We start from the raw sequence: 26,724 nt of genomic DNA, 5'->3' as shown, positions 1-26,724 counted from the left end.
ACAGCATTCTGCGGCGATACGCCATCCCGTCTGGTTTGCGCTTAATGGGACTGTCATTTGTTTTTCAATAGGACAATGACCCAAATCCTCCAGGTTGTGTAAGGGCTATTTGACCAAGAAGGAGAGTGATGGAGTGCTGCATCAGGTGACCTGGCCTTCACAATCACCCGACCTCAACCCAATTGAGATGGTTTGGGATGAGTTGGACCGCAGAGTGAAGGAAAGACAGCCAACAAGTGCTCAGCATATGTGGGAACTCCTTCAAGACCGTTGGAAAAGCATTCCAGGTGAAGCTGGTTGAGAGAATGTCAAGAGAGTGCCAAGCTGTCATCAAGGCAAAGGGTGACTACTTGGAAGACTCTAAAATCTAAAATCTATTTTGATTTGTTTAACACTTTTGTGGTTACTACATGATTCCATATGTGTTATTTCGTAGTTTTGATGTCTTCACTATTATTCTACAATGTAGAAAATTGTAAAAATAAAGAAAAACCCTTGACTGAGTAGGTGTGTCCAAACTTTTGACTGGTGCTGTATATATTTGGTTAAATATATTGTAAGTAACTTTCTGTAAAAGTTAATTGTCATTCAATCATACATAGTCAGTCAGACAAATGAAATGAGCAGCTTTTAATTATCCAGCTCCTCTTAGTGTGGGAACATACAACCACAGCATGTCAAAAGATGTCAAGTAACCACGACTCAGCATGTCAAAAGATGTCAAGTGTTACAGTTCCCTTCCTGCTGCAAGGAGAGAGAAAAAAACAACCTAGACATGAATTCAAGTGAAAGGCTTGTCTCTAAACCCCTTCCTAAAATGATTAACCCATCCACCAGGACATTATGAGGTTCAGCTCTGAGTTCTCATGCTTTCTTATTGCTGTTAATTGTTCTTTTTCTGTTGTTGCCTCTCTTCATCGGTCTCCCCCCTCATTATATGAAAAGAGGGGAAAATGTCGACCTGAATAGAGGAAGGAGATTTTCCCACAGTCACTTAACAGAGAAATTCACCATTGTAGGCCAGGCCAGGCAGGTTCCCATCCCTTGTCTGACACACACACACACACCTCCAGCACAGTTTGATAGACAGTGTTTTTATAATTGAGTGACCAGTCTTTCCCCTTGTGTCTAAATTGAAAAAACTGAGAATAATGTAGTTGTTGGTAACAGGGTGCGTACCAAATCATTCACTTTCTGTCAAACTGATGGACCATTCACTCAGGTAACACTTCAGTGTTTAATTGGTATTTTATCATACCAACTATGTCCCAAATGGCACCCTATTCCCTATAGAGTGCACTACATTTAAGCAGGGCCCATACATCTCTGGTCAAATGTAGTGCACTAAATAGGGAATAGGGTGGCATTTGTAATTGCCTGGGAATAATTCAATTCACCATTACAACCCATTTCAATAAAAAAAATATATATAAAAAAAAAATATATATATATATATATATATATATATATATATATATATATATATATATATATATATATATATATATATATATATATAATATCTTAATATTGGAGATGAATAAACCAAATGAACCCGTTTTTGAAATTGTCAAAGCAAAACTGTGTACATCAAATGTTTTGTGATTACATTTTTAAAAACCTATTGAGCTCAGGTGCATCCTGTTTCCATTGATCATCCTTGAGATGTTTCTACAACTTGATTGGAGTCCACCTGTGGTAAATCCAATTGATTGGACATGAGTTGGAAAGACACACACATGTCTGTATAAGGTCCCACAGTTGACAGTGCATGTCAGAGCAAAAACCAAGCCATGAGGTTGAAGGAATTGTCCGTAGACCTCGAGACAGGATTGTGGCGAAGGTAAAAAAAAATACTATTTGTAAATTCCTGGGAATAATGCAATTCACAAATTCAACTCATTTCAATAAAGAAAGTACTGCAGTGTGTCTCCATAATATACTATTTTCAGATTGGAGATTAATACACAAAATTAACCCGTTTGGGAAATTGTAATGGCAAAACTGTGTACATCAAATATTTTGTGATTCAATTTAAAAAAAAACTATTGTTAAAACACAAAAAAAAGCTGCATAAACCAATGCAATGTGAAATGATGAGGCTATTATTTGATTGCCAGGTCCTTGCTACTAATACAGGCCCCATTTGATTGTGGGACATAAAAGTTCAATGTTAATGTTTTAGTCAAATATTTAGGACTTTAGTTTTGAGTACCGATTCATATATGATGCAAGTTAAATCATTGTTCTGAAGTGCTCCTACTGGTTCTGGAGTGTTTGACGAACCAGGTCATTGGTTCACTTTGTTAGCGGTATCTGACTTTTCACCTTGAGTAGGCCTACCTTCTGATATTCTGAAAGGCTGATTCTATTCAATAGTTATATTTTCGCTACAAAGATAGTGGAGGTATATATGGAGTTTATATATATATATATATAGTGGTCCTTCTGTAGCTCAGTTGGTAGAGCATGGCGCTTGTAACGCCAGGGTAGTGGGTTCGATTCCCGGGACCACCCATACGTAGAATGTATGCACACATGACTGTAAGTCGCTTTGGATAAAAGCGTCTGCTAAATGGCATATATTATTATTTATATTTATATATATTTTCACCTTTATTTAACCAGGTAGGCAAGTTGAGAACAAGTTCTCATTTACAATTGCGACCTGGCCAAGATAAAGCAAAGCAGTTTGACACATACAACAACACAGAGTTACACATGGAGTAAAACAAACATACAGTCAATTATATAGTAAAAAGGTATGCGAAGAAAGTTGTAAATATATATATATACGGGACAAGACGAGGACAAAAGACGTATGAACTGCTATACCATCTTGGAGCGATAATGCGCATAACATTGATTTTTTTTCTCATTTTGTTTATACTATGGCCAACTTGTTGATGGTTTTATGCACCATCCATTTATTGCTTTGCAGGGGCAACGTAATAACACTTCCGGTATTGGCGGGACCGTTTCTTAACCAATCACTGAGCACTGTGCTTGAGACGCGGAAATGCAATGGCGGACAGAATGAAGTTGAATGACGAAAACGGTGTGTGCGATAAACAAAGGGGAAATGTTGCCATAACGTCTTCTTGCAAGGAAATATCAAGCTACAGAGACAGTATGTTAATTCTTTTGAATCTGCTCACAGACTTCGGGAGTGAGGTTGGTATACTAATGCTTTTGCACGATCTAATTCAGCTATAATTGCTTCGATCACTGCGAGAGATGTCCACGAGATGTGCATGCTGCATGTCTGTTCTTATCAAATAGGAATTGGTCAAATATCCTTTGTCGCATGCAATCGCACGCTAAATGGTACAATGTTGCAAGAATAGTTTGTGTTGCAGCACAACAGTAGGCTACTACTACTAGCTTGCTGTTGCACTGATTACAGATCGGCTCCTTCCTCCTTTATCTAGCAGGCTGAATGCGACAAAGTAGCAATCAAAAAGATCTTCCTGACAACTGCCGCGTGGAGCAAAGTAACAAATAATAGCCCTTGTTTGTATTATTGTTTTCTTTACCCCGGTTCTTATAGCCCTGGAAATAATATAGTTTGTACACTTAGCATAGCTCAAATGGAGGCTTAACTACTCTTAGTCCAGGTTCTGACCAAGTTTCAATGATTTATTTTGTAACTATTTTTCATTTCAAGCTGAAATTGGGTGAAGCTGCACTGAAAATCAGCGCCAGCTTAGAAGCAGTGGATGTGTCATCTCTTCAACCTACTCGTCATGTGTTCACCTGTCTTCAGCAACACATCTCCAAACTACAGGTAGACTACACTACAGTCTCACAACGATGTGCTGACAGGTGCACAGTGGTCTCATGTCGAAAATTAAGGATGGATATGCAACACTACTTTCAGTATTTATTACATTGTTCATTTGGTTCTTTACTCTAGAGCAGGGGTGTCAAAGTCAAATGGACGGAGGGCCAAATAAAAAATTTAGCTACAAGCCGAGGGCCGGACTGTTCGAATGTTCATTGAAAATTTTTTAAATGACGCATATAGTCTAGTGAACCTAATTGAACCTACTGAAAACCTAACAAATATATTCCAATATGATCAGATAAATAAAGCAATATTTTCTTATGGCTCTGTCAGTAATCTTTAATTTTCAACAGACACAAAAGACAAATTTCCTTTATATAAAAATCCCCATAACATGAACATTAAATGAAAGAAACCGGTATTCAAGGCACCATCAGTAGCCTATATTTTCTATTTTAGCAAAAGTGGGCTAAATTTACTTCAAAGAAAAAAACAATAATAGCAATTTTCTATCATCCACTCAACTGAAATATTTTTAAAATATAATTGGATTGAAATACAATAAAATAAAGTGCAAAAATCTATTAATCAAAAACAACACTTTGTTTAAGGAGAAGTAACATGCAGTGAAAACAAATATTAAACTTTAACTTTTAAACTTGAACTGAGTAAAAACTCTAAATATGTGATTGCACAGTAATGTTCACTTGTTTGAGGTTGAGGGTGATACTTGGTGGTGTCCCATCTTTTCCACAAGTTCATCAATGTTCGGGGTAAGGCTCTGAGCTGAGGAAATCCTCAGAATTGAGTGGAGGTGTTCAGCAGTAAGTCGACTTCTGTGTGATGTTTTGTTCAAGTTCATCAAAGAAAACAGTTGTTCACACAGGTATGTGCTGCCAAACATAGACAACGTTTGAGCAGCCTGGATGCGCAGCTGGGGCATTGTGTCGGGGAGGAAACGGGCGAACTCCGCAGCACCCACTGCCGCATATTTTGCCCTCAGTGCATCATTGCATTGGAGTTCAATCAACTCCATTTGGAGGTTTGGTGGTGAGCTTTCCACGTCAACAGCAAATGGGTTACCGAGCAGTTCCAACCTGCTTTTTTGTGCTTCAAAGTCAGCAAATCGGCGTCGAAAGTCAGCGGCAAGCATACCTATTTTATCAGCCAACTGTGCGCTCGGGAACGCACTGGTAGAGAGCTTCTCTTTCATGGTCTGGCAGCTGGGAAAGTGGCTCAAATTTTCTTTCCGCATCTGCGTCTCCCACAGAGTCAGTTTGGTTTTAAATGCCTTCACTGTACTGTACATATCAGAGATGACACGATCCCGACCCTGCAGCTGCAAGTTCATTGCATTCAGATGACTCGTAATGTCACACAGAAAAGCCATTTCACACAGAAACATTTCGTCTCGGAGTTGTGTTGTGTCTTTCCCTTTGCTGTCCAAGAACAGACAAATCTCCTCACGAAGCTCGAAACATCTTTGAAGCACCTTTCCCTGGCTTAGCCATCGCACCTCTGTGTGATAAGGCAAATCACCATGCTCCGTTTCTAACTCCGTCAGAAATGCCTTGAACTGGCGGTGATTCAAACCTTTGGCTCTGATAAAGTTAACTGTGCGCGTGATGATGCTCATTACATGCTCCATTTTCAAGGCTTTACCGCACAACGCTTCCTGGTGTATGATACAATGATAAGCTGTCAGCTCACCTGTCGCGTTTTCCTCTTGCATCTTTTCCCGTATCTTTTCCACCAGTCCGCTCCTGTGTCCACACATCAAACCCACGAGTTTTTCCCAAGGCAGCTCCATCTCATTTACACATCTTGACACCTCTTCATACAAATCATGCCCCGTAGTTGTGCCATGCATAGGACGTAAAGCCAAAAACTCCTCTGTCACGCTTAGGCTGGAGTCCACTCCGCGGATGAAAATTGACAACTGGGCAATGTCAGAAATGTCGGTGCTCTCATCCACAGCCAAGGAATATGCAATGAAATCTTTTCCCTTTTTCACAAGCTGCTCTTTTAGATTGATGGACAACTGGTCTACTCTCTCGGCAATGGTGTTTCTGCTCAGACTCACATTTAAAAAGAGTTGCCTTTTTTCTGGGCAAACTTCGTCACAAACTTTAATCATGCAGTTTTTGATGAAATCCCCCTCCGTAAATGGCCGGGCTGATTTAGCGATCTCTTCTGCCAAAATAAAACTGGCCTTGACAGCAGCCTGGCCTTGTGATTTGGCTTTTTTGAACAGAGCCTGTCGAGATTTGAGGCCTCGTTTTAATTCCTCTGCCTTTTGTAGCCTTTGTTCCATGTCCATATTCTTGTTTTTGTCCGCGTGTTTCGTTTCATAATGTCGTCTCAGATTATACTCTTTCAGTACCGCCACACTTTCTCCACACAGAAGACACACAGGTTTTCCAGCTACCTCCGTGAACAAATACTCCGACTCCCACCTTGTTTGAAACCCCCGGTTCTCAGTGTCCACCTTCCGTTTTGCCATTTTTGATGGGTATCTGAAAGTTAATTTTACTGTGATGCTGACAACTGCTGTGCCAATAAATATTGAAATGAAGCAGCCTACTGCTCGGTGCGTCACCGTTGCATTGTGGGAAATGTAGTATTGGTGCGTGTAAAAGATCTGCGGGCTGCCGGCTTGCTGCGGTCTGCGGGCCGGTTCTAATAATAAATCAAGATCATCCCAGGGGCCGTAAAAAACCTTCTCGCGGGCCGGATGTGGCCCGCGGGCCTTGACTCTGACATATGTGCTCTAGAGCAACTATTCCCAAACTGGGGTATGCCAAATCAAATGTGATTCACATTTAAAAATACATTTAAAAAAGTAAAATATTTTTATAAAAAAATAAGTGTTTCACATTTTCAAATAGTCCATTTATATTTTCCAACGGGCCTATGCATTTGGGAGATGTTTTTTTCTCTGCTGAGTAGCCTTGCTTCACTGCCAAAAATAAAATTAAACCATCTAGTGTTCAGCAAAATAACAACATAATGTTAAATACAGGTAGCCTAGTCAAATAATTAACATCCGATTATATTAACCATTACTCTCTCGTGGGAATTCCACTAACCGTCCCATGTAGCCAAATGTAGCTGCTGCTGATTCTGTTTGCTAAAAAATGGATAAATGTTTTTTTTTAAAGTATGGCACACGTCCATAGACACATACCAGCTCTACTGGTAGTACTGCTAATACCAGCAGTACTACACCTGCACCTGTCGATGACAAGTTTTTCTGCTTCCATGAGCACATCCAATGCTAGCATCAGTAATTCTACATGTGTTGTTAGCCCAGCTAGCATGGACACTGATAGTAGTGAATCTGATGCAGCCAAAGAGCTACTGCCCCCTCACCTGGGAAAGCTCCGAACAACAGACAGGGACGTTGGACCATCGAAGAGGTGCAAATATGATGAGAACTACATTGATTTTGGGTTCACTTATATTGGGAGTAGGGCCTTTCCTCATCCACAGTGTGTTATGTGTTCCAAAAGTACTATCTCACAACCCGATGAAACCTTCACTCTTGCGTAGACATTTAGAAACAAAACATGCCAGTATGAAAAATAAGCCACGGGAGATTTTTGAGCGAGAATTAAGATGACTTTTGAGTAGTAAGACATGTATAAATGCAACAGATACCATTAATAAGAAGGGTCTAGAATAGTCTTATATGGTGAGCTACCGAGTGTCTAGGACAGGCAAACCACAAACTATTGTGTAGGACTTAATTCTTCCTGCTGCCATGGATATGGCTGGGACAATGTTGTGGGGAAAGGCCGAAAAAACTATACAGACAATATCTTAATCAAACAACACTGTTTCACGACGCATCAGTGACATGGCAGGAGATGTTTCGAAACAGTTACTGCTTCGCATACAAGCCATTGAATTCTATGCGTTCCAGCTGGATGTGTCAACAGACCTGTCAAAAGGCCTGGCACAGCTCCTGGTATATGTTGTTTAAGTTTATGGGGGTCAATTAATGAAGGCATCCTCTTCTGCAAACCACTGGAAACGAGGACAACAGGAGAGGATATTTTAAGTTCTGGACAGCTTCGTGACATCAAATGGACTTTGGTCATCAAGATTTGTTTGTATCTTTACTAATGGCCCAAAAGCTATGAGAGGGAGACATAGTAGAGTGATAACCCACGTGCAAGCAGTTTCTCCCGATGCTACTTGGGTACACTGCAGCATCCACCGAGAGGCTCTTGCTGCCAAAGGAATGCCTGACAGCTTGAAAGATGTTTGTGACACTACAGTGAAAATGGTTAACTTTGTTAAAGCAAGGCCCCTTAACTGTCGTGTATTTTCTGCACTATGCAATGATATGGGCAGCGACCATGTAACGCTTTTACAACATACAGAAAAACGCTGGTTATCAAGGGGCAAAGTATTGACACGTTTTTTGCAATTGAGAGACTAGCTTTAAGTTTGCTTTACTGACCATCATTTTCACTTGTCTGACCACTTGCCTGATGACAAGTTTCTCACGCGACTGGCCTATCTGGGTGATGTTTTTTCTCACCTGAATGATCTGAATCTAGGATCACAGGGACTCTCCGCAACTATATTCAATGTGCTGGACAAAATTGAGGCTATGATTAAGAAGTTGGCGTTCTCCTCTGTCTGCATTAACAAAGACAACACACAGGTCTTTCCATTGTATGATTTTTTTTTTGTGTGTGTGTGCAAATTAACTCAAACTTACAGACAATGTCAAATGTGATATATCAAAGCACCTGAGTGAGCTGGGTGCGCAATTACGCAGGTACTTTCCCGAAACGGACGACGTAAACAACTGGATTCGTTATCCCTTTCATGCCCTGACTCCAGTCCATTTAGCCATGTCTGAACAAGAGAGCCTCGTCGAAATTGCAGCAAGCAGTTCTGTGAAAATTGAATTTAATCAGAAGCCACTGCCAGATTTTCTAGATTGGGCTGCGCTCAGAGTATCCTGCCTTGGCAAATTGCACTGTTGTTAAGTCACTGATGCTCTTTGCAACCACGTACCTATGTGAGAGTGGATTCTAGGCCCTCCCTAGCACGAAACTCAAATACAGGCACAGACTGTGTGTGAGGCATGATTTAAGACTGCGACTCTCTCCAATACAACCCAACATTGCGGAGTTACGTGCATCCTTTCGAGCACACCCTTCTCATTAACCTGTGGTGAGTTATTCACAATTTTCAATGACCAAATAAGGTTTTATATGTAAGATGACTAAATAAAGAGCTAAATTATTTATATATTATTATTTGTGCCCTGGTCCTATAAGAGCTCTTTGTCACTTCCCACGAGCTGTGTTGTGACAAAAACTCACACTCATTCTTATGTTTAATAACTATATTGTATAGTGTGTGTGTGGCAGGATGGTAAAAAAAAAACATTTGCGAGTGCGCTGACCCTGTCGCTAGAGGGGGTACGCAGCTGGAGGTTGAATGTTTGAAGGGTTATGGGACTATAAAAAGTTTGGGAACCACTGCTCTAGAGTTAAATAAAAAATAAATGGTTGCATTTTCATGTTTTTTTTGTGAGTTTTTAAAATTCTTTGTCGTATTAGTTAATGGATGTAGAAAGTGTATGTTGACGGGCACTTCACCGTCTCTCCCCATAACCTGCCTTTAATCCTCCTCAACAGTCAGTTTCAGACAACCTGAGGGTCCTGGTGGAGGCAGAAGACCAGTCCTCGTCTTCAAAGAGCAACAAGGATGAAACCACTAGCACACTCTCTTCTGATGAGATGACCATAGACTCGCCACCCATTCTACCTGCAGCTCAGCCAACCCGGCCAGCGGTAGAGGAGGAGGGCAAGTTGCAGGTTGATGACCTCAGCATTCAGATCAGAGCCAACAAATCCGAGGTGAGTTGACTGCAGCTTCTGTTTGGTCATTGGTCAACTCCGCTCAGCTGTACTGATGCTGCGGTTTATACGGCAGTGTTTTCAATACGGTTTCCTACTCTCTGCTAAAGCCAATGAATACTCATAAGTAAGTGCCTCCGAGTGTGCTGCACACTTTGCAATAACATAGTAGTGAATCAAACGCTTGATCAGGACCTGACGATAAGCCAGTTTAGCACAGAATAAGGGCTCCTTCAGAGCGCTGCAGTCAGGGAACGTGGGAGTGTGTGTGGTCGCTGACTGGTGTGGTGGCAGTAGCAGGAGGGCTTTGCGAGAGGGCCAGGCCCTTGATATATTATGAAGTGGATGCTCATTACTCTAGAGAGATTGCATGTGGATGAAGGACAAGAGGATGCCGAGGCCTGTTGTATTTCATTGTGTATTTATTTTGGTAGCCAAATAAACAGTATTTTGTAGTACTTCGTCATTTTTAGAAATGGCAAAGCAATTGTGATGGGGTATTGTGAATCTGAGTACATTTCACGTGCTGTTTGGATGTGAACGCTAGTCTCATATCGCTTTGCTTGCCCCTGCCTTTATTACCATGATATAAACAAAACTCGACTGTCGTTTGATATCAATCGCTCTTTAATCCAGCCTGTCACATCTCCAACTGTCTCCTCTACTACTATAGATTGATAGGAGGATATCTGCATTTATAGAGCGAAAGCAGCTGGAGATCAATGAAAACAACGTGAGGGAGTTCTGCAACGTGATCGACTGCAATCAGGGTAAGAATCTGAGTGAGGTGTGTGTGTGTGTGTGTGTGTGTGTGTGTGTGTGTGTGTGTGTGTGTGTGTGTGTGAGAGAGCTGGGGGGTGGGGGGACCGTGCACAGATTGCCAATGTTTGGAGAGGGCTGATTTCCACAGCCAGAGAGGCAAGAGGTCAGACTGAACTGTTATAATAGTGGGCCTGAAGTAGCTAACACCCTCCTCAGCTGGCCTCAAAATAAATCCAGCTTTGTCCAGATTCTTTGAACAGAAGGTACAAGTTGTTGTTTTTCTTCAGAAATAGATGGTGTGAAATGACAGTAATACAAATGACAATTAACAATAATGACCGGAACAGAAATATTGGTAACAGAAATTAGGGTAACCGAAGTGAACGTGTCACAAGGACAGTCCATTTAATTTTAAACGGATGCATCAGTTAATTATCCACAAAATTTATATTTCAAAGGTAAAATATATATTTTGTGCTGATTAATATAAACGGTTCTCTTTTGCTATGATGTAGAAGACAGCTGTGCCAGAACAGATGCAGTATTCACACCCTACCCAGGCTTCAAAAGTCATGTTAAAGGTAAGAGCATTCTGCTTTAAGTTTAAACATAGTTTTATGTTATTTCTTATTTTTTATGTTTATTGGTGGGTCGTTCAAAGAAATGAGTCCCTTTTGCGTAGTGTAACTTGATTAAAATAATAATAATAAATGAGTTACCTAAATTTAACATTATTAATTTTAAAAAAATGTATTACCATCAAGTTAAATAAATGACTGTAGTAATTTCCTATTAAGTGCCAAACAAAGTACCAGCATTGCCAGTCATTAATCCCCTTGTGACGGGGGGAATGGAAGCTTGTTGTTTGCTACAGGGAGGAGCAATTGAATGCAAGTTTCACAAAGAAATGTACATTGTAAAAAAATGTCTAGCCTGTCTATCGAAGGGTATGTTATGTTTGACCCACTGTTTTCCACCACGATACACCAGACAATGGCCAGAAAGAGTAGACCCAGCTCACTTGCTTTTACACTCTGATTTGACAATTAGATGTTCAATGTTTCTTTAGAAAAAACTATTTAATGACCAACTGCCCCTTGGAACCATCTTCTCTGGTTTTAAAGGGCCTATGAGACATTGATATGAGTCAGAAACATTCATTCTAGTATTAGAATTGACTACAAAGTGTAAATAGGATCATTTTGGTTTCTAAAGTCAGTCTCGTCCAAAATGGAGTTTGGTAAGTGACTGCGTTATGACTCGATGGTTTGGATTACAGTTATGTCAACAATTCATGCCCCATTTAGCCTATTAACGCGTAATGGCACTGTTTTCTGGGAAAAGACTAGGTGAGTTCGCTTTGCATGGCCCAGTGCCCCTCGGCAGACGTAGGAGACCTCTCCTTAGCACAGTTTTTCTCAACCCTGGTCCCCCGAGTACCCCCAAAGTTCACATTTTCTTTGTAACCCTGGAGGACAAGCACACCTGATCCAACTTGTCAACTAATCATCAAGCCCTCAATGAGTTGAATGAGGTGTGTTAGTCCAGGGCTACAACGAAACGGTGTACTGTTGGGGGTACTGGAGGACCAGGGTTGGGAAACACTGCCTTGAGAGGACCATTCCATTGGTCCTCTTAAGGTAGTGAGCAGACCCCGCCTAACCGAGGCAAAACAAACTCGCCCACTGGAACCTCTTCCCTAGACAAGACGTGGGTAGTACATGACCTACCCCATTCATAGACGCTAACTACCTTTAGCGCCTATTGACGATAGTATCTTCTGGCCAGGGGGGTTTGTTAGGAGCCATGACCCTCAACCTGAACATGGACCACGGGTCACTTTAATTATGTTTACATACTGTTTTTTTTACCCACTTCATATATACACTATATATGCAGAAGTATGTGGACACCCCTTCTAGTTAGTGGATTTGGGTATTTTGGTATTTTTTTAGGGTCCCCATTTAGCTGTTGCAAACACAGCAGCTACTCTTCCTGGGGTCCACACAAAACATGAAACATCATACAGAATGACATAATGCAGAACATCATTGGACAAGAACCGCTCAGACAGAACTACATTCATTAAAAAAAGGCACATGTAGCCTACATATCAATACAAACACACTATCTAGGGGAGAGGTGAGGTGTTGCTTTACCTTGAAACAAGGTTTGCTATTTATTTGAGAAATGTGCTCTGTTCTGTTCTGGGCCAGCTGCAGCTTAACTAGGTCTTTCTTAGCAGCACTGGACCACACGACTGGACAATCTACAGCCACTCCTGTTGCTGACAGGTGTATAAAATCAAGCACACAGCATTGCATGTTAAAATTGTCTGTCCTCTGTTACAAGACTCACTACAGCGTTCCAAACTGCCTCTGGAAGCAACGTCAGCACAATAACTGTTTGTTGGGAGCTTCATGAAATGGTTTCCATGGCCGAGCAGCCGCAATGCCAAGTCTCTGCTGGAGTGATATAAAGCTTGCCGCCATTGGACTCTGGAGCAGTGGACTCGTTCTCTGGAGTGATGAATCACGCTTCACCATCTGGCAGTCCGACGGACGACTCTGGGTTTGGCAGATGCCAGGAGAACGCTACCAGTCCCAATGCGTAGTGCCAACTGTAAAGTTTGTTGGAGGAGGAATAATGGTCTGTGGCTGTTTTTCATGGTTCAGGCTAGGATCCCTTAATTCCAGTGAAGGGAATATTTAACCCTACAGCATACAATGACATTCTAGATGATTCTTTCAACACACCTGGTCTTCCAGGTCGATTAAATCAAAAACATGTGGTCCTGGGCCAGGGTTGCCTACCCCTGTACTAGGCTAGCTAGCTCATAACTAAGCAAAGCTGACAACATGTTTGATGCATGTTACCAGCTTGCTTTCAGTAAAGAAAATTAAACGCGAACTGGTTAGCTACTGTCCTTTTTTGTGACTGAATGACAAAGACAAACCCAAGAAACACGCACATCAAACCACACCCCCAAGACCGCTCTCGTTTGCCTTTATTCACAGGCGCTAGCATTTCTTAATGAGCAATGATGAAAGACGAGGCCAAATCAGGAAGTGCGGTCGCCCTTTAACAACGAATACTTTCACCATATTAAAAGGTTTATCTTTTTTAAACCTTTAAACCTGCATCACTAATCACATTTAAAATAAAACAAAATCTTCAGAAATTACTTTGTCACAGCAACAAAAGAACTAGGGCTTTGTGAAAACTGCCACATTTTGGGCACATTAGCTAGTCTTTTCATATATATTGAATTTTCCATGTGCTCTATATTAAAGGCCACTACATTTTAAAATAACAGGCTTTTAAAATCCAATATAGGTGCACAATTTCTACTTAAAATATCAAAGGGATGTGAAAGGGACTCATTCCGATGAAACAACCCTGGTATGTTACTTTGCTTGTGACATTTAATGGGTTTCTATTGTCTGTATGCCTTGTCTGTGCAGTGACTCGTGTGGTGAACACCTACGGGCCTCAGACTCGTAGAGGGGGAGGGTTAGGAGGAGGTGCCTTGGGGGAGGCTGAGGAGCAGCAGAGGGCCATGGTGTCTAGAGACTGTGGGAATCCAGCCATAGAGGAACGCCTGCACAACATCGAGACACACCTAAAGCTCCCAACAGGTGAAGAGGTTAAACAAGATGTGGCATCGGCCATATTGTGGTCGTTGCATGTCTCTCTTTACCCAAACAATTGTATTCCTTTCCATTTCCGACACTTGACTTTTAGGAATTCTGGTCTTATACTCTAATATTCCTATCAGCCACACAAACCTTTCTTTTCCAGAGGGTCCAGTGCCTTTAAGTGTGTACCAGAGGCTGAAGAAGCTTGAAGATCGGATCCTGGAGTTGGAGGGACTTTCCCCGGAGTACTTCCAGTCTGTGAGTTTAGTGTGGTAGAAAGATTTTAACACATCCACTTATTTTTTTTGTGTGTGCGTGCGGACATGCGTGCGGACATGCGTGCGTCTACTTGCGCGTTAGTATTTCTCCATGTTAGTATTCATAAAGAGTCCTTATGCCGTGATTATGAGAAGTGGGGTATTTCTTCCTCTTCAGTTCAGAATATATCATCCATGTCAGAATTTAGCCTATCAAAGTTAGCTGAGTAAGAGCGCTCGAGTTTCTGCATGACTCTTATCTCTCCCTTCTCTTGGCTTGACGGTTCTAAGAGCGTGCTGCTCTCCATGTCCTTTAGGGTGTGTGTGTGTGTGTGTGTGCACAGAGAACTGGGGGGTTGAGAGAGTCTTTTTGAATAAACTGAGCTGATCTTTTTTTATTCCAAGTGCCACTGTTTAAGCAATTTCTGCAAATAGTTTGGAAGTATACACTGAGCAGGTTTCTGAGGGTGGAGGAGGGGAGATGTTTCCTCAGTAGTGGCCGAGTGAGTCTATAATCTCGTCTTTAACACTCGTACCCAGGGCCTAACATTAACACCTGCCAAATGTGGGTAGATTTTTCCATTGGTGGGTATAAGATGTCTATTTCACCAGCCAAGTTGGTGGGTGGTCGGTCGGGGCTCCACAGTGCACACATTTTGCTCGCATTTGTGAATTGAAATGGTCAACTATGATCACATTTTATAGTAACAAATGCTGCAGTAGCTGTTTTCAAAGTACACTACAAATGTATGTGGACACCTGCCCGTTGAACATTTGCTGCTGAAACGGTCTCCACTCTTCTGGGAAGGCTTTCCACTAGATGTTGGGACTTGCTTCCATTCAGCCACAAGAGCATTAGTGAGGTCGGCACTGATGTTGGGCGATTTCGCCAGGATCGCAATCGGCGTTCCAATTCATCCCTAAGGTGTTTCGATGGTACTATGCATTGGGGCAGGTAGCGTTTTTCCTGACATCCGCCAAACCAGATTTGTCCATTGGACTGCCAGATGGTGACGTGTAATTCATCACTCCAGCGAACGTGTTTCCACTGCTCCAGAGTCCTATATCAGCAAACTTTATACCACTCCAGCCAATGCTTGGCATTAAACATGATGATCTAAGGCTTGTGTGTGGCTGCTCAGCCATGGAAACCCATTTCATGAAGCTCCTGACTAACAGTTATTGTTATAGCACAATTTCAACATGCTATGTGCTTCAGCACTCGGCGGTCCGGTTCTGTGAGCTTGTGTGGCCTACCACTTCGCCGCTGAGCCGTTGTTGTTCCGAGACGTTTCCACCTTACAATAACAGCACTTACAGTTAACCGGGGCAGCTCTAGCAGGACAGAAATTTGACAAACTGACTTTGTTGCTTTGTTTCATAGCTGGTAAATTAATCGCAAAGTCAAAGAACTACGGATTTTATATAGCCTATACCATCTCGCGCTGCAACACTTCCTAGATTGGGGCTTTGCGCACATGAAGAGCTGAGTGAAAGATGATTTACTTGAAATGAAAGTCTACTTAAGTGAGACTTTGTCATTGTGTTTCTTGTCTATTTACATTGTTTTGTTCACAAGCTAGGTTGTTTTTCAGTTTGAGTTTCAACTGCTACTACTAATCAGACTCAATCTCAAAGGCAGACTGGAGCAGCGTTACCACGGTAACCTCCCACTCTTAAAGGGGCAGGTGAACATTGTTGTCTCATCTGTGATATTTTGGTAAAAGACTCTGGCCACAAAATATATTAAATTAAACAATATACCACATTATTTCTTACTAGTAATACATTTGTATTGTTTTAGAAACATTACAAAGCATTGCAGCATGCTCTCCTCTTTTTGTGTTTTGTTGGTGTAATTTTACGAGGGGTGGAAAAATGTTCTCTGGTTAAAAAAAAAGTCTGAGTGGCTGGTAGATTTTTTTTTTTTTTACCTGGCACTGTGGTTGGTGGACCAGGAAGTTAATTTTAGGCCCTGCTCGTACTCATATAGGGGTTGAAAATTCCAGATTTGGTCACTAATAAACGCTTAAATTGGAATGCAGTGGCTTTCTATCAGTGGTTTAGCTAAGTCATTGCCCAAGTCTTTAGATTTACAGTACTGTATGTTACATAGCAGACTGCTGCAGTGCATTAAAATACTTTCATGGTTGGGTTGAGGGTGGGAAGGCCATGTTTTTGTACTCTCATTCCTGGCCCTTTTTAGTCTGCTAGTTCTGAAATGACTAAAGAACTGAATTTTTCATGGAGATTCTTCATATGAGTAATATACTTGCACTATTAGCCTTCTTGCAGAATGTATTTTTGTCACCAGAAAATGAAGAAAATGAAGACACAGCTGGTTGATTTTGAGTAATTTTTTTTATTCTGAAAGCTATTAGATGGTGCCATTTCCAGAAATAGAAGTTATTTTCTGAGGTAGGTGTATTGACGTAAAAAGAACAAGTAGCTCTCGGGGCTAATTTTAAAGCTACAATATGTACGTTTTTGGACGACCTGACCAAATTCACATAGTAATGGGAGTTCTAGATCTGTCAGTCACATTAAAAGCAAGTCTATTATTTCTATGCTTTCCATTTTTGTACACTAACTTCAAACAGTTGAAAATATAATATTTTTGGTTATGGAAACTGTTTAGATGGTACAATGATTCTCTACTTGCTTGTTTTGTCACACAAACTGAAATTATGCGAACGATTTTTAGAATTTTTAGCAACCAGGAAATGGCGTAGAGATTTCTGCATAGTGCATCTTGAATGGATGGGAACTATTTGTTCAGTCTGTCTGACCCTGTGCACGGCAGGAATGTTGCCAGTGGCTAACCTCGAACTCTTCGAGTTCTCTCAAAGTTACTGAACCTCTTTTTGTCTCCGCTCCCTCCGAGTTACCTAAACATTCTAACCTCTCACCTCCCGTGTTCTTCCAGAGTTACCTACACAAGCGACCAAAGACATCAATGTCTCAGGTGAGATGTGTTCTCATACCTTATCACTTGTCTCATACCTTTCCTCCTTTCATTACATTCAAGTTCAAAGCCGTGTTTCTCAACCTCCGGTCCGTGGACAAGCAGCAGTTTAAGGTGACACTGATTTTAATGCGTGCGTATGTGCTTCTACTTTGTACTTGCTTTTGTTGACTGTGATTGTTCCTATCTCCCGTGTTGGCAGGTCTGCAGTCTGTCGGAGCTGGATGTGAAGATCAGTGCTGTCAAAGCAGCCTTGCTGAAGAGGATGGGGGAATTTGGGCCGGTAGAGTACGACACAGAGTGTCCACTCTGACCCCCAACCTTTTTGACCTATGACCTTGACACGTACCCACCATTATGGGCAACAGACTAGAGGAAGAGATGAGAGACTTTAACCTCGAGGTGTAGATATCCACCCTTACACCCGGCTGAACGCTGTGTGTAACATACAGCCATATTGGTCAGGGAGAAATCCAAAACCAGTCTAATCGGAATGAGTGGCAGTAGAGGCGCAATACGGATTTTTACTTATTCAGGGAAAATAAAACTAATCCATGTGATATCAGAAATTGTTTAATACAATTATCAACTGAAAATATTGTCATACTGTATAAATACAGTTTTATACCAATTGAAGGATACCATGAATGTCTAAATTGATGTTTTCTTGGAAAGCTGCGAGTGCTATTATATGATACAATGTCAGTACTTGTTGCATTTACAACTTGTCTAAGTCCTATCATCAGCTGATTTCAACCAGTGTGTGGCTGTGGATTGACTGCATTGTCTAATGGAATGTTGGGATATTGGCCGTTTTTAATTAATTAGAAAATGAATGAAATCATTCCCCTTAACTGTCTGGCTAGCTAGCTGACCAACATCGCAAATAAATTATTTGAATTAATATTTTATGAATCACAGTACTGACTAACCGTGGTTGACCAACTCCCTGACCAAGATGGCTGACCTTTATCCCATCATAGCATGATGTGGCTCTGCGGCTCCAGTGTTTTTCGGGATCTATAGTCTGCCCCACTCAAAGATCCGGAGCTTCCTGAAGCTTCTGCGCATGTATATATTCTCTACTTTACGCACAGAGAACAGGCTACTCGGGTGAATGGTGCTCGTTTAATAAAGTTGGATCAAAGCTGAAACCGTGTCGGCAAGATCGCATAATGATAATATTCGACATAGAGTTTTATATAATAGCGTAGTATAACATTACTGTAAGACAAAAATGGGGATATGCATTTAGATCTTGAGTTATACAGTGTGTTTTTTTCAAAGTAGTCTAGTGTTGTTTTGAATGATGTACAGTGAATTCATTTTAGAGCAGATGGAGTAAACAAACTAGCATAGCCTACCTGTGTATTTTGCCCAGTGGCGCATGCTGTTGTGTTTTGGCCACATGAGAGAGAGCGGCGTTGTTGTTTTTTTGAAACGTTACAAGCTGCTATTATGTGATTTTTCTGTTATGGAGAATACTATGCTCATTGTGATGTTGCAGACATTGCTTCAGACATTGATCTAACTTGATTCAGCGTTGATTCTTCCTCCTTTTTGCTGTTGTGTTGCTAAGTTTTAACGTTGATGTTTTTGTAAATAAATTCTCTTTCATTTGGCGAACCTGTTGAAGTAGACTTTGACTCAGGGTTCTAATCACACACTCACATTGTACATGAACAGTGTTAGTCATGCACACAGCTAATCAGATCGCAATTAATTCCTTTTCTAAATTGTACACAACTGAAGAGGTTTAAATTTAACTACGTGAGGTAATTCATATTAAAGGGTGACAGTGGGAAATCAGCAAATCCATGAAATGACTTGGCAGGGGGCCACTAAAGCCTGCATGCTCTGTTCAGTGAACTTTTCAACAGAACATTTAAAGTACAGTAGTTTGTAGTTAGGAATTGAGTAGTGCTTTTCAGGACCCTGTCTTTTTCAAAGATAATTTGTAAAAATCCAAATCACTTCACAGATCTTCATTGTAAAAGGGTGAACCATAAACAATTAATGAACATGCACCTGTGGAACGGTCGTTAAGACTAACTGCTTACAGACGGTAGGCAATTAAGGTTACAGTTATGAAAAATTAGGACACTAAAGAGGCCTTTCTATTGACTCTGAAAACACCAAAACAAAGGTGCCCAGGGTCCCTGCTCATCTGCGTGAACATGCCTTAGGCATGCTGCAAGGAGGCATGAGGACTGCAGATGCGGCCAGGGCAATGAATTGCAATGTCTGTACTGTGAGACGCCTAAGACAGGGAGACAGGACAGACAGCTGATCGTCCTCGCAGTAGCAGACCACGTGTAACAACACCTGCACAGGATCGGTACATCCGAACATCACACCTGCGGGACAGGTACAGGATGGCAACAACTGCCCGAGTTACACCAGGAACGCACAATCCCTCCATCAGTGCTCAGGCTGTCTGCAATAGGCTGAGAGAGGCTGAACTGAGAGCTTGTAGGCCTGTTTTGTATGGCAGGTCCTCACCAGACATCATCGGCAACAACGTCGTCTATGGGCACAATTCCACCGTCGCTGGACCAGACAGGACTGACAAAAAGTGCTCTTCACTGACGAGTTTCAGTTTTGTCTTACCAGGGGTGATGGTTGGATTTGCGTTTATCGTCGAAGGAATGAGCGCTACACCGAGGCCTGTACTCTGGAGCGGGATCAATTTGGAGGTGGAGGGTCTGTCATGGTCTGGGGCGGGGTGTGTCACAACATCATCGGACTGAGCTTGTTGTCATTGCAGGCAATCTCAACGCTGTGCATTATGCAGGGAAGACATCCTCCTCCCTCATGTGTTACCCTTCCTGCAGGCTCATCCTGACATGACCCTCCAGCATGATAATGCCACCAGCCATACTGCTCGTTCTGTGCGTGATTTCCTGCAAGACAGGAATGTCAGTGTTCTGTCATGGCCAGCGAAGAGCCCGGATCTCAATCCCATTGAGCACGTCTGGGACCTGTTGGATCGAAGGGTGAGTGCTCAGGCCATTCCCCCCGGAAAATGTCCGGGAACTTGCAGGTGCCTTGGTGGAGGAGTGGGGTAACATCTCACAACATGAACTGGCAAATCTGGTGCAGTCCGTGAGGAGGAGAATTTGTTCTGTGGAACTTGTTCAGTTTATGTCTCAGTTGTTGAGTCTTCATACAAATATTTACACATGTTAAGTTTGCTGAAAATCAATGCAGTTGCTGAGTGTATGTATGTATGTGTGAACAACTGTATTAAGTTGTGCATATGTGTGTGTACACATCTATTCAGTTGTGTGTCTGCATGCATGTGTATGCAGGGCCGGGTCTAGCCTTCTGGGGACCCTAAGCAATATACTGCAATTCTGATGATGCACAATCACATTTTGAAATTGCACCTGCTGTGTTGTACTATTCTTACTCTCAATAGTTGAGACCCCGACTGAAATCCTAAACTGAACTGGGTCGGGGGCCCCCTAGTGGTCGGGGGCCCTGAGCTACCGAATATGTCACTTATGCCTGGAACTGGCCCTGAGTGTATGTGTACAAGTGTATTGAGTTTCTCAGTGAGTGTGTAATTGGGGTGTGTCAGAGTGCACATGATTCAGCTGTCTGCTTTGCTGTGAGGTTGATGATCACCATGATTTCTATCATTACAACAAATTACCTGATTACTAGATCTCTGTCTGCACCGTACAATGCATCGAGCTCTGAGTCCACACACACACACACACACACACACACACAGCAGTTAAGGAAATTGCTCTGTGTATCTGTGTAGGCATAAATTGATGTGTGAAAGCTAGATTAATGCTCACAGCCACACGACTAGACGTTTTAAACACCTTATAGTATTGCTATTGAATGTCATTTCATCTACAAAATGGATCTATGGTTTTCAATTGATTGGGTATCAAAAAACTTTCACATTTCATTCCACATTTCTTGGAGACTTTAAATCATCTAATTGTAGAGTAATCATTCTTTTCTCAATCTTATGACATTTCCTCGCAGTAAAATGGCACATCAACGTTCTATGAATTCTCCGGTGGCGTCTCGACATTGATTGACGGAGAGGTCTCTGAGCACAAAAGGAAAATGTCCTTTTGTTTCTGCCTTGTTCAGTCACATAATATTCTTACTGTGGAAATGGGGGGGGGGGGCCTTTTCCTCTCAGTCCTTTTCAGGTGTTCCTCACTTGTTCTGGTCTCTCCCCCAGTCTTTTATTTCTCATTCATCTGAACTTTCTGGGCACAAGGCCCACACGGCACTAAGGCAGGCACTTGAGCACTGACAATGTGAACAGGCGGTCGCTGTATTGCGGTCACAATGTGAACAGGGGGTCTCTGCATTGTTCCCCTGTGGTTCCTTTGTCTTAGATACGGAACCCTTATAAGGGTTAATGACAAATGATTGGTCTGAGTGTAACAAATGGATTTTGGACGTGGACAAAGGGATTATCAGAAGGCATGGCTCGTGTCTCAAATGGCACCCTATTCCCTATATGGGCCGTAGGACTCTGGTCAAAAGTAGTGCGCTATACAGGGAATAGGGTGCCATTTGGGACATCGCCTGTCTGTCGAGCTGGGATGGATCCACCCATGATGAAGGTATTGAACTGAGCATACAGACCAAGGGGGAGGTGATGGCGGGCTACACTGCTACATTGCTAAATATCCCGTTATCTTTACTTGAAGGAATACAATGAACACAACACAACATCTTAGCGGCCGCCATGCTCCAGTCCGGCTCCAGAATATTTGAACTGATCTCGTTCCCTTCCCTCACGCCCCCCTGGTTTCTCGCCAGGTGATGACGTGACCTTCAACAACAATGCACAGCTCAAACACGTTATTTTACTTTGCCACTCAATGAGCTGCAATTAGGAGCAAGAGCCACAGCGGAATTACATACATGGATTTGAATTGTACCACCATGTTTGGTTCAATAAGGAATAAAGTCAACAAGGTTAGTGTCAGTAAATAGCCTATTAGTCCATGGGTGGGTGAGCACAGTATGGCCTTCTAGAAGACTACAGAGCCACTTCCACACCGACTCAATGCTCCCTCCCTGTCTCCGTTTGCCTGTCAATCTCTCCCTCTCCCTCTCTCGGACTATTTCTAGTTCTGTGATTGTCTATCTGGGAACCTTGTTAAAAGCCTGGGAGGTTTATGCTTGTCTTGTGTCAAGGTCTCCCTACATGATATCAAGGCCAGGGAGGAGTTATTCATAGCCATTCATAACTCCCCAACTCTTAATGGGCTCGGACCCTCCATAGAGAAAGGTTTTTCATGTGACTAGTCAGCTCCAGTCGTCATTCAGCCCGCGGCTCCGCGTCAAAAAAAGACTGTTGCTCGTTTGTGTCCTGAACAATGAGGAACAAGGCTGAATCTCTGGCCCGGGGACAAAGGGGAGAAAACAGCCTTTTCATTCTGCAGAACATTAGATTCTGACACATTTTGCCATGGCAGGTTTTTTTTTTTCCTGGGGTCCTGAGTGCTGCAGGATCTGGGTCTTTAAAAGGACCACCTGTTGGTTACCAGCCGGGTCTTCATTACGTGCTAGGAACTATTATCACAGGGTGTGGAGTGCAGCACGAGGGACTTCTAAAAGTGAACCCTGTTGATCAGGACCCGGCTCAAAGGAACCACGTTCCACAGCCATGCCTGTAAGGGGAAAGAGACCTACATGCCTGTAAGGGGAAAGAGACCTACATGCCTGTAAGGGGAAAGAGACCTACATGCCTGTAAGGGGAAAGAGACCTACATGCCTGTAAGTGGAAAGAGACCTACATGCCTGTAAGGGGAAAGAGACCTACATGCCTGTAAGGGGAAAGAGACCTACATGCCTGTAAGTGGAAAGAGACCTACATGCCTGTAAGGGGAAAGAGACCTACATGCCTGTAAGGGGAAAGAGACCTACATGCCTGTAAGGGGAAAGAGACCTACATGCCTGTAAGGGGAAAGAGACCTACATGCCTGTAAGGGGAAAGAGACCTACATGCCTGTAAGGGGAAAGAGACCTACATGCCTGTAAGGGGAAAGAAACCTACATGCCTGTAAGGGGAAAGAGACCTACATGCCTGTAAGGGGAAAGAGACCTACATGCCTGTAAGGGGAAAGAGACCTACAGAACCAAATCCAATGTCATGTCCAATCTGTCATCACTGTGTGGATTCATCGTCCTGGGGGGTGGGGGCTTTTTGTGGATCGGAGGGGGGGGGGGTATTCATTCACAGCTGTCACTCACTCACAAATGACACATAAAGACAAAAGATGACCAAATAACCATTGTTCAAACCACTCAGTGATAAAACAAGTTATCTTTATTTTAAGTGTAGAAAGGTTTATATGCCTGCAGTGTGCAAAAATGATTACTTTATTATTATATTTCAGTTTCCAAAACGTGTTAACCATAATTGATGCTCCAACAGTTCATTGCACAGCGTTAAGGCTGCCTAGAGAGTTTAATAGGAATTTCTCTTTATGGACATTGGGAATGAAAATGGGTCAAAGCCATTGCCAGAGCAAGGACAGCACCTCCCGTGCCGTTTATTGCTGCTGTGAATGTGTTCATGGCTCTCAACTGCCTCACAATCCAATAGTCTTCGAGAGCATTGAAGATTGAATTGAACAAACTAAACTTCTAAACAGATAGCATGGCAATGCTTGCCATTCAGATGATCTGTATTAAATACATCTGATGCTGCTATAGATGCTGTACCAAATACATATACACACAGCATCATCACTTTGTATGTGAATGTGTGTACAGTTTGTTGTACATCTTTTGTTTTGAATCACACATACTGAGAGGAGCTTACACCTCTGACCTGACCCACTGGGGTGGTGGGGGGGGGGTGGGGGTGGAGAGAGAGCCAGCCAGCCAGCCAGCCATCCAGCTGCTCCTTGTGGTCCTCTCTGCCTGCTGCTGCAGCCCCCAGTCAACATGTGCCTGTGATATTGCCAGGATGGATCAGCAGGAACCGAATTCAGGCAATTACAATCAAGTCAGGGCATAGTTAGTGCATGGGCCCAGCACCTGAGCTGGATGCTGATGAGAGACTTAGCCCCGACCAACCCCCTTCCCAATTCATTGTACCAGACACAGCCTAGTGCAGGGGTGGGCAGTCATTTTGGCTCCAGGGCCACGTTGGGAATTCAAAATTCAGCGGAGGGCCGTCCAGATTTTTTCCAGGTCAATTTGTTAATTAAAAGCAATTTGCAGGTCAAGAAAAAGGGCAGTTATTTGAAAACGTATAGGCCCATTATAATTTCTACATACTTTCTATCTCGTTGTAGATGTTCCAGAGTGGCCTGGAGTGTTTTTAACCCCCCTCCCAACCTCCATCACCCAACCTCCCAACCCCCCGTTTGACAGCAACCATTCCCCTCACCTCATTCACTCCCCTCCGTAATCCTCTCTGTCACCTGTCTCTGTTCATTCTACTATATACTGCACTATACATAGGCCCTGGGCCGTGGTGGTCATCTACATGTACAATTCATTCTTCACACTGTAATACTTGAAGTCACACTTTCCATAACATCTGCACGTGCTGGACATTGACTGAATTGCTCATGGTACAGCACATATCTGTGGTAAGAGAGGGGAAGAGAGTGGAAAAGCAGGTCACAGCCAGGAGAGTCCCCTACCTGGCCGTGATGCAAGAATATGGAGTCACAAGATGTCACAGCTCTCCAATCATTCTTAGCCCCCCTTTTTCCTACAAGATGCTCTCAACCCTTTGGAAAGGTAAGGACAGCCAGCCGGATAGTCGCCCTCACTCAGGTGGGCAGGCAGTACACTTTGCTGAAGGGTCATTGTGATTCTACAGATCAGGTTACCACTACTAGCTACACTACTCCCACCACTGGCTGTTCTTATGGAGTCCCTATAAATCCCCCCCCCACACTCTCAATCTCTAATCTTTCAGCCTCATCTTTCATCTGTTGTTTTGAAGTGCACTGACTGTCTGTTTTGGGAGATTGCTAGCCTTTATCCCCATTCCATTGAACCCTCAGAGCCTGTGGCAGCAACATATATTTGAAGTCCTCCTGTGTGTTTGTGGTAGTTTGGTGGGGTTCTGAAGTTGAACACATCTCGGTTGGGGTGCTGAAGTTGAACACATCTCTGTAGCCAAACATTTCTGTTTAGATTACACCAGTATTGTTTCTGGTGGTTGCTAGTTTGGCGGGGCATAAGGGTGAATTTGAACGGCAATTGGCTCTCCCAAGTCTTGCCATAATGGTTGTTTCTTGACTATGGTTTATTTTCCTGAGGCTATAGATGCCAGGCCACAGCCAGCCGAGGAGTCAAATGATTGATGCTTAAAGATTCCTTCTGTTTGTGATAAGTGGTAGTTGGTGGTATTTTGTTGGGCGTCGGGGTGAAGCTGATGACCCATATCTTTTCCCCAATTTTTGTCATAATGGTTGTTTTTTAACTCTGGTATATATATATATATATATATATTTCATTTTCTCTCTCCCTCTCTCTCTCTCTGTGGTATGATACCGACCTCCAGCCCAGACAACCAGGGTTTTCTCTGTAAAATTATTCCATTTTGGTTGAAGAAAAAGAAATTGGATTGTGTTGATCCTGTTCTGTTCCTGGGAGGGCGGCAGCGGCATTATCCTCGGCTGACACCGCTGTCCAAGAGGCAATCACAGTGGCCTCGCTCTCTTCGCCTCGCCTCGCCTCACTGCGACAAAAACACTCCATCTGCTAGGAGAAGGAGGAAATCACACCACAATGAGGTCTCACTCTCCGAGACTGCTGCTATGGCGGTATGGCTGAGCTGGGCTGACAGCTGGGCCCTTAGAGAGGGATGTATACTGACGGGCCACTACCTACACAATGTTCAAACACACACACACACACACACACACACACACACACACACACACACACACACACACACACACACACACACACACACACACACACACACACACACACCAGCAGCCATAATACTACACTAGTGCTATGCACCTGTTCACACACACACAGACCATACCCCAGAACACAAACCAGCAGCCATATGTACTACACTAGTGCTATGCACCTGTTCACACACACACAGACCATACCCCAGAACACAAACCAGCAGCCATATGTACTACACTAGTGCTATGCAGCTGTTCACACACACACAGACCATACCATACCCCAGAACACACACCAGCAGCCATATGTACTACACTAGTGCTATGCACCTGTTCACACACACACAGACCATACCCCAGAACACACACCAGCAGCCATATGTACTACACTAGTGCTATGCACCTGTTCACACACACAGACCATACCCCAGAACACACACCAGCAGCCATATGTACTACACTAGTGCTATGTACCTGTTCACACACACACACACAGACCATACCATACCCCAGAACACACACCAGCAGCCATATGTACTACACTAGTGCTA

General features: G+C 42.8%; 1 protein-coding gene across 2 annotated transcripts; it reads left to right on the top strand.

Annotated features, from left to right (window-relative positions):
* Positions 1-3,018: 3,018 nt before the first annotated feature.
* On the top strand, positions 3,019-18,920 carry LOC124002112 (MAP3K12 binding inhibitory protein 1). 2 transcript variants are annotated; one of them, XM_046309392.1, is made up of 9 exons: positions 3,019-3,174; positions 3,668-3,787; positions 9,451-9,672; positions 10,346-10,442; positions 10,950-11,015; positions 13,899-14,072; positions 14,236-14,330; positions 17,256-17,294; positions 17,497-18,920. In XM_046309392.1, exons 1-9 carry the CDS (start codon positions 3,025-3,027, stop codon positions 17,605-17,607), a joined length of 1,074 nt encoding a protein of 357 aa, XP_046165348.1. In that variant the 5' UTR covers positions 3,019-3,024; the 3' UTR covers positions 17,608-18,920. The 2 variants fall into 2 exon arrangements, with proteins under 2 accessions (XP_046165348.1, XP_046165350.1); XM_046309394.1 differs by lacking the exons at positions 17,256-17,294; positions 17,497-18,920 and adding an exon at positions 16,704-17,248.
* Positions 18,921-26,724: the final 7,804 nt, after the last annotated feature.

This window comes from Oncorhynchus gorbuscha, linkage group LG17 (assembly GCF_021184085.1).
Source record: "Oncorhynchus gorbuscha isolate QuinsamMale2020 ecotype Even-year linkage group LG17, OgorEven_v1.0, whole genome shotgun sequence".
Lineage (NCBI taxonomy): Eukaryota > Metazoa > Chordata > Actinopteri > Salmoniformes > Salmonidae > Oncorhynchus > Oncorhynchus gorbuscha.
Note: the sequence above shows the minus strand (reverse complement) of the source record. Positions and strands in the feature narration are given on the sequence as shown.

Bases quoted from the DNA above. Each gene is read 5' to 3' on its own strand.
- LOC124002112 (XM_046309392.1), top strand. From the start codon at position 3,025: ATGGCGGACAGAATGAAGTTGAATGACGAAAACGGTGTGTGCGATAAA. The intron at 11,016-13,898 runs GTAAGAGCATTC...TTGTCTGTGCAG, and splicing joins CTTCAAAAGTCATGTTAAAG to TGACTCGTGTGGTGAACACC. The intron at 17,295-17,496 runs GTGAGATGTGTT...CCGTGTTGGCAG, and splicing joins CAAAGACATCAATGTCTCAG to GTCTGCAGTCTGTCGGAGCT.